This window comes from Triturus cristatus, chromosome 10 (assembly GCF_964204655.1).
Source record: "Triturus cristatus chromosome 10, aTriCri1.1, whole genome shotgun sequence".
In the NCBI taxonomy this organism is placed as follows: domain Eukaryota; kingdom Metazoa; phylum Chordata; class Amphibia; order Caudata; family Salamandridae; genus Triturus; species Triturus cristatus.
The window spans coordinates 801,709,470-801,717,975 of record NC_140593.1 but is presented as its reverse complement, the minus strand read 5'-3'; the positions used below and the strand labels follow the sequence as shown (position 1 = coordinate 801,717,975).

Genomic DNA, 8,506 nt, shown 5'->3' with positions numbered 1-8,506 from the left:
GTAATTGTAATTTGTGATATTTATGTTTCCCTCGTCTTCATTGCTTCATTTTGCTCGCGAGAAAGTGTCACTCATACTCGTTGAAATGTCACTCATCATAACTCTGAAATTATGAAAATGTCACACATGGGAATCTGAAACCCTGGCAGCTGTGCCGTTCTGAAGCAGCGAGTATCGGCCCTCACTTACCATAATTATTCTTTTCAAGCGTTCTTAAAATTATTTTCACTAACTGAGTGTTGCAAAGGACCCCCTCTTTTTAGGCACCATTAGCCTGCTCTGCTGTCATGCTTGCAAGATTTCCCTAAGAATGTTCTGTTGAATAAGCATCCAAAACACAAAGACACACTTCCACAATCTGTCTGACAAACAAGAAGAATGTACACTTTAAAACCATTTTTATTGATTAAGAAACAAAATGAAACCGTCAGCCATGAGTGAATAAATATACTGTGCACTTTGTAATACATACAATGACATAAAATAAAGTCAGTGCGAGTGATTCACCGCTGTTTAATATATTTAAGAGTGCAGATCCTTGTACACGTTGTGCTTGCAACACGGGGCTTGCCGTGTGCTACCGATCCTTTATCAGGGTGACATAAGTGCTAAGGGGATAAAACCAGGCTCAACAGGAAACAAAGCAATGTCTGGTGACCTTCGGGTGTCATGGGCAGTGTTTATTTCCGCTCATAAAACTCCAGTTCCGTTAAACCCTACTATCTGTCCAATTCTTATTTGGTACAGAAAGTTTTTTTTTTTTTTTTTTTTTTTTTTTTAGCCATGCAACAGTTGCATAACTAAATACTTATAAGGTCCCAAAAGCGAGACCTATTGGCTATGCCAATGCTTGTTTTTCATTGGATTGAGCAAGGAGCTGTTTGTTGTGACACACCGCATTAAATGATTTGTGATGTTTACCCAGAGGTCAAAGTGCAGTAAAAACAGGAAGGGCTGGGTGAGAATGGAGGGGGCAATGCGAGGAGCCTGAATACAAGTGACGAAAAAAGAGGAGGAGAAGGGAGGAGGGAGATGCGAGCAGAGCATCAAAGGGCTGGGTGAGAAGGGAGGGGGGAATGCAAGGAGCAGAGGAGCAGCTGTGCACTTGCACACCATAGTGCACGCAAGCTCTAGGCCAGCAAAACCATGTGGGTAGCACTTTTGAAAACCCACTTACAAAATGTCTCAAAGAGACAGCTTGCGCTGTCTCAGCGAGACCTAAAAATGAGTGGCTAGTGGCTCTCCTGAGAGAACAATGTGTAATGGTATGGAGACTGGCCACGATCTCACTCACTAGATAAGAATATTCCTGATATGCCAAAGTTGTAATGCTTTCGGATACTGACTCCTCTCACACCAGAAGGTTTCAGTCCCAGACACCAAGGGCATAAGGGGTGAGAAAATTGATCTCTCTCTCACTGTAGTGCATCCCGATAGGTCGACAATTTAAACCGGGTGAAGAAAGAACTCTCTTGCAGTTACTTAAGTGTATCTTTCTAGAGAACCCAAATGTTGCATGGCTGAGGAGACCAACCATCATTTGCTTAGTACAGACAGTCTCTCGAGTTCCAGCTTAATGCACATTGGCACACTGTTCTTGGTGGGATGGATGGGATCCGTGTCCCATGCCCATTGCCTGTTGTAGCTTACGCTGTCCCTGCTCTACTGAAAGGGCTTCCAGTCTAGCAGCTTTTATCGGTGCTAAATTCACAAACAATACATTACAGGAAAACCAGCACCACATAAATATACAAAGAATACAACCATAATAGGAAACTTTGTTATAAGATACATATGTTTATATACATATATATGTCATATTATATTATATAATATTAAAACCTATACAACACCAAAAATACAAAGGTTAAAACAAAACAAGATTAAAAAGTGCAGTAAAAAAAAGGCTATTACCCATTGTGTAGATGGGTTGGGATCAGCTTTCTGGATTAATGAGTTCCATTTTTGTAAACATTGTATTTTTAAGAGGCAATTTCTGTTCCGTGAGGAGAATGTCTCGGAGTGTGTGAACCCAAGGAACTCTGTGGGAGGTGATGGACTTCAAAATGACCTCCAAGTCATTTTCTGTACGACTAGTTCCCAGAGATTTAATTCTTTTCCTCAGGAATGCAATGTGCACAACAGGTTCCGCTGCCATTTCTCTGTTTAAAACTAAAGGTGGGCGACAGACGCCCCTCCAATCGTTCTGAAGTTTTGTAAAATGGATAACTGTTTAAATTAGGTTGGAAAGTTTTGTAAAGCTCACAAAATGTTGCTAACGTGAAATTTCTTTTATAACGTTTTCTGGAGATTTTTTTTTAGCAGGAAAATATTTTTGGGAGCATTCTCCCATTAAAAAACTTCTGTGCTAATCATTTTCCCACCAAAAACTACTTTTGTTAGATTTTCAAAATGTTAAAGTTATAGTTTATGAAGTTTGCGATAATTTGATAAAACATTCTGAATTTTCGCAAAGCTTGTGGAGGAAAATCTCTGCACATCCCTATGTGCCAATTTCTGAAGCAGGTGGCTGAGATGGGACTAAGAGCACTAGACTTCATTGCGAAGATCCCTAAAATGTTTTCTATTTTTCCATTTTACATCCTACCAAGTTAGATTTACCAGGGATAAAGGGTAGGTGAGTACCTTCATTCTTCCCAGGGATCTGATGTTCAGGCATCTGCACCTCCGAGGCTTTCATGTGGTGTTCACTGATAACCTTAAGCTGAGGTAAAAGACCGTCTCGGTAAAGGACCTCGCTGCACAATAGTGTACAGAGCATCCTGGGCGGGCTTGCACTAGGAAGGTTTCTTAGCTTGCATGAAGATCTAGAAACCTATACAGATTATTGGCATATTGGACTTGCTTTTACTGCATATATTTTGTTTGTACTGCCCATGTTACATTTGCTTTTAATGCGGGTAGTGGGAGTTCAGGGGGTAACTCCAGTAAAAGCAGACAAGCCAATTTGTTGTCCTCTCCATGAAGGTAGCAGAAATGTACTACCAATACCAAGGAATTTCTAAAACTTGATCTCAAGAGCAGAAGTGCCTTGCTGCATGCTTCAGCCAAATAGCTGCAAGGACAAGAGGTTGCAAAATTAGTATTTTCCATAACTGTAATACTGCAACCTAACACTAGTAATATTAACAATTACTCATATAGCACGTCAGACAGCACGTTGACTATTTGTAAGTGCTGTAAATAACAAGAGTTAGTATTACTCAATATAATAGTACTGAATTACCTGACCTTAAAACAATTGAAACTAGAGTGATCTTGCTGTGATTTGAACTTGCAACCTGCTAGCATTCAACTCACTAAGCTATCCTGTCGGCTGACTATTAGGACCAGTTCACCCTAATCTTGACTATTACCCTTTCGGTAACCCTCATACTTCCTGGGATCAGGCGTTATCCCAATTAGACTCCTATCCAGAGAAGTATTCTTGATCTTAATCTACAGACGTATTACTATTTATGTCTGTAACCCTAAACTTGACTGTTATGGTAACCGTTATCTTGAGTGTGCCCCTAATCCTAACTCTAAATTTAATAATAGCTGTTATGTTAACCATTAACATAAGCCTTCCTGTAATCATAACACAAACCCAATGCTAACTCCCATGTTAACCCGCAACTAGGATTAGTGGCTTTAGTGCGGTGCAAGAGTTTGCCCTCACAGCCCTCAAAAGCGCTTCTTTCTGCTGATACCGCAGGAGATGTATGAAGGATTTCAGAAAGTGAGATGCCATGAGCTCATGGTCGTGTTCACTTGTGTTTCTTGTAACAGATCTGTGGCAGATTCACACCGAGAGTATACTCCACCTGCTGCAGAGATTTTAATACCCTTGACACATTGAGTTCAATTTAATACCCCACTCCGCAACTGCAATACCTAATTTGTTTTGTTTTGGTACAGGAGTATTATGTACATTGGACTCCCAAGTGGTATTTATTCACCAATGTTTGCTTGGTGACAACTTCTGACCACCATGGAAAACCATCTCTAAAGATATATTTGAAAACAATGAACAATTCTGCTCAATGCTTGGTTTCTGATTTCAGTGCAGGGTGATTAATTATTTGTGAATGTTTTAACAACAAACCAAATAATGCTAAGTTTCTATCTGGCTAGCCACAGTCTCTGAATAAATGGAAGCAACTGAGGCCTTTGAGGTCACTGCTTCTCACGTAAGATTGACATTAGTGTTAGTATTGGGATGTGGTATCCCTACTGTTTCATTTAGGGGAAACAAACTACCCCACAGTTTACGCTAGGGGTATCCTAGGGATATGGCATCTTCCTGAGTTTGTACAGTGGCAGCGTACGTTTTTCACTGTTGTACATTTTAAATGGAGGACTATCACTTCTGCTTTCCTCTTCTTTCAGAACCATACCACTACAGTGCTCTAATTTGGCTTTTTGGATTATGTTTTTTTTAAAAAACAGTGCATGTTGCCCCCTTTGGTGTATTTTCTTACTAAATTGGTTTTCAGTTTGAAAACATATATCATAAAATATGTCCTGACAGTTCCAAGCATATATGTATACATTCCACCATTTTTCTATATGTCAGAGAGAATCCTGTCATTGAGAATCCTTGTTAGACTACATTGCAAAATGAGACAAAATGTGGCAACCAGACATTAATTGACAAAGGCACCTTGGGATTGTTCAGCCATTGCACTGTGAGGTAGATCGATTTCCACCTTTTTTAATGCTACATTCCTGATATACCAGAATGCACAGGGATAGGGTGATAAGGCTCAGAACAGCCACAGTTGCAGTTGCCTATACTGTAGCTGTCAGATTCCAGACAGACTCCACAGGACCATGTCGAAGTCCTCAAAAATAAGTCTTTGATTAAATTCTTGTTTGTGTTGTCAGTGTCCATATCAAGAGGGCGTGCAATACAAGCATATTAACTATCTAGAGTTTGGGAATCGGTTTCTACCACCTGCAATGAAGCCCTTTAGCCCAGTTTGGACTACTGATATATCTTCATCTTAGAAACATAACCAGTGAGGATGTTTGCCAAGACTGGGCTATTGTAAAATCACCATTCTAAAAATGTAATAGATCCGTGTCCTTTACAATTGTAAGTGCAGAGTTAAACCCACAGCCATAAAGAGAAATAAAGTGAGATAAGCCACCCTTGTTGTGGAGGACAACAGAGAGGCATGTACAGTGCTGCGACAAACACTTCAGGTTGGCCTAACTACTGGCACTAAGGCTTATTCAGATAGTTAATAGCCTGGAATGTTGCCCCAAGCGATCATCAGCAACTAAAATTAATTAAAACATTCCCTCCACTGCCTTCTTTATTGCAGTAGATGCCCTAAATGCGCAGGGTATACCCAGATGTGGCTCCCATGCGCATGATGCCAGGAAACTCAAGCTATTTCTCACTGAAGAGACCTAAGTAGGTCGAGACCAGGTAATGGAGTTTCCGCCAAGATGGACCGTAACCGGCAGTTCAGGGTATACTGCTCCTACTGTGGCAGGACCAAGAATGATGACCATTTGGCGGGTCTATGACTTTAAAGTGGCACAGTGTACAAAAAAACGATGGCCTAAGATACATCCTGAGCAACAGCCACTGGCTAATGTTAAATCAAGCATTCCTTCCATCACCTTGTTGCATAGAGATGGACAGACATCTGCTATAAAGGATACATTGCTAAACATGAAGTAAAAGTCAGATAAACCCCAGCCTCAGCACTGAATGAAACAGACCTAATGCCATTGGCCACAACTTATTATATAATTTCTTTAAGAATCCTGGGCTAATTACTTCTCCAGGAGAGGTACTGAGTGTTAGACCGCTGTCCCTGCAGGCTGGCCCAACCCCGCTTGCCGTACCGTCTGGACATCGTAGGCCCAGGCTCTGTCCGCACCCTCTCCCAGGATGCTGCTTGGAACCCAGGTTGGGAGAGGGAATCGCCCTGTGACCACACGTGCACCGTCCGGGAGCTCTGCCAGCATTTTGGACTCCAGTAACTCCAGCTGTGGGACAGAAAGTAACATAGATTTGTTGATGAAATATCTATACATCTCCAAAATACAGCTATTACAATTCTGGGCCATGAATCACAGTTTTTGTGTATTATCTCTGGGAGAAAGGAAAGTTAATTTAACATACCACACTGGGAGCCAGAAACACGGAGATGTTGCTACAGTCGTGCAGTTTGACCTGTAAAGTAAAAAGATGATGTCACCAGTCAGCAAAAGGGCGTGTGCATCCCTGGGAGGAGATGGAACAATAAGTTAATAATTCCTCACATACCTAGCATTACTCTTTTTTGGAATGCAAAGTTTCTACCTGAAATTGTAGTACTTGATCAAGGTTCTCTGCCTTATTCCTGGCTGTTGGAATATTCCAACAAGTCCAGAAGGACCCCAGAATACTTTTAACATCTGGAGACATAGATATTAAATGCCGCGTAAGACCGGAATAAAGTTAATAACATTTATAAATCCTTTGAGGATACGATTACACAGGAGGTAACAGAGAATGATCTGATCATTGGCCCTAGTATAAATATGTTTCACATCTTCTCACAGGTCACCAGTGAGCAAGTGAAAACTCTTAGCAAATGAAATAAAATCTGTATCTCCTTTGGACCCATTGCCCCCCTGCAGTATTAAGAGGTGTAGCTAAGGAGGTTAGTCCTATACTTTCAGGAATTTCTAACACCATGTTCACCTTAGGAATTTTTCTTGCTAAATGGAAGGATGCATTGATCAACCCATTGATAAAAAAACTAAGCCTGGATGCATCTGACCCTCGAAATTATCAACCTATTGCTAGGCTGCCCTTCCCAGCTAAGACAGAGGAGAGAGAATGTTATGAATAAACAACTAGCTCAGTTTGTTCAAGAAAATGACCTGCTTGACTCCTCGCAATTTGGTTTTCATCCAGAACACAGTACGGAAACGGCCTTGATAAAAGCTACTGAAGAAATCAGGACAGTTATGGACAGGGGAGGTGCCACCGCTCCGATTCTTTTGGATCTCTCAGCGGCGTTTGACACTGTCAATCACCACCTGTTGCGATCCCGCCTGAGTAAGCTAGGGGTAAAAGGCCTAGCTCTGTCCTTGTTAACATCTTTTCTGACCGAAAGAACACAAACAGTGACTCCGGATGGATTCAAATCAACACCCTATGTCCTGCCATGTGGGGTTCCACAGGGCTCATCGCTTAGACCATCCCTTTTTAATATCTATGTGTCGGAGTTGGCTCCACTGATCCAGCGTTTCGGCTTCAACCTAACATCCTATGCCTATGACACACAGATTGTCGTAGTGGCGTATAAAGAGCAAGCCTCTCCTGTACTGCATTTTAGAAACTGTATGCAGGAAGTGAACAGTTGGATGGGCAAGCATTGCCTTAAACTCAATTTGGAGAAAACCGAAATAGTGATTTTTGGCAACCTCCAACCAAGATGGGATTGCATCTGGTGGCCCACAGAGATTGGAGAGTTGCCTACACTAGTGGATGAAGCAAACAATCTTGTGAGATTTTAATTGATAAGAAACTAACATTCGTCCAGAAAACAAATGCAACGGTTTCCACCACATTTTACCTGCTCAAGAAACAGAGGAAGGTTCTTCCTTATATCCCTATGGATTCTAGGAAGACGGTGGTAACTGCATTAAGATTATCAAAATTAGATTACTGCAATGGGTTGTACCTGAATATGCAAAAACAACATTGCAAAAATTGCAAATGGTACAAAATGCAGCTTTGAGACTCCTCCTAAATCTGCCCAAGTATGAATCAGTCTTGACCGAAATCCGTAAACTCCACTGGCTTCCTCTAGCAAGTCGTGTGAAGTTTAAGATGCTATGCCTAGCCTTTAAGGCCTTGAATAATATGGGACCAATGTTCCTGAGAAACATTTTCTCCTGGTACTGCCCAGGTAGACAGCTTTGATTTAATGGCATTAAACTTATGACAGTTCCCAGGTTTCACACCTCCAGCTGGGGGGGACAAAGCATTGGCTATGGCATGGCAAAGTTAAGGAATACACTTCCTATGCATATCAGGTCTATAAGCTCCTTAGCCTTATTTAGAAAGAGTCTGAAGACATGGCTTTTCTTGAACTAATGCAAAAACTTCTAGGGCTTCCTGTAGTTTCCATAGCGCCAAGATACGTCCGGGTATTCGTGCGCTTAATACGTTGTATTAACATAACAGGGGTATCTGACGGACCCCCTTTTTTATATTTTATATATTAATGAGCTTTATCCGTTTTTATTGATATTACCCCAGATGTACCCAACATCAAAGGTTTATTGCTACCCACACTCCTCTATGCGGACGACACAGTGCTTATGGCACGCACACCAAAGGCTCTGTGTCTGTTGGTGCTTGTCCTTGTGGACTTCATGGCCGCTTTGGATTTGCGTACAAACTTCACTAATTCTCATATCATGGCTTGTGGTGCAAGGAGCAAAGAGCTCTTGACCCCATCTATTGGCACCAACTCTTTGAGCAGCA

At 41.5% G+C, this 8,506-nt stretch overlaps 1 protein-coding gene across 2 annotated transcripts in view; it reads right to left on the bottom strand.

Annotated features, from left to right (window-relative positions):
• Positions 1 to 381: 381 nt before the first annotated feature.
• ANTKMT (adenine nucleotide translocase lysine methyltransferase) overlaps positions 382 to 8,506 on the bottom strand; it is a 139,915-nt gene continuing 131,790 nt past the window's right edge. For both annotated transcript variants that reach the window (XM_085628348.1, XM_085628347.1), the window contains exons 5-6: positions 6,146 to 6,196; positions 382 to 6,009 (exon numbers count right to left, since the gene is read on the bottom strand). In XM_085628348.1, the coding sequence (XP_085484474.1) occupies positions 5,821 to 6,009; positions 6,146 to 6,196 (240 nt within the window). In that variant the 3' untranslated portion in view covers positions 382 to 5,820. The remainder of the gene's footprint in view (positions 6,010 to 6,145; positions 6,197 to 8,506) is intronic.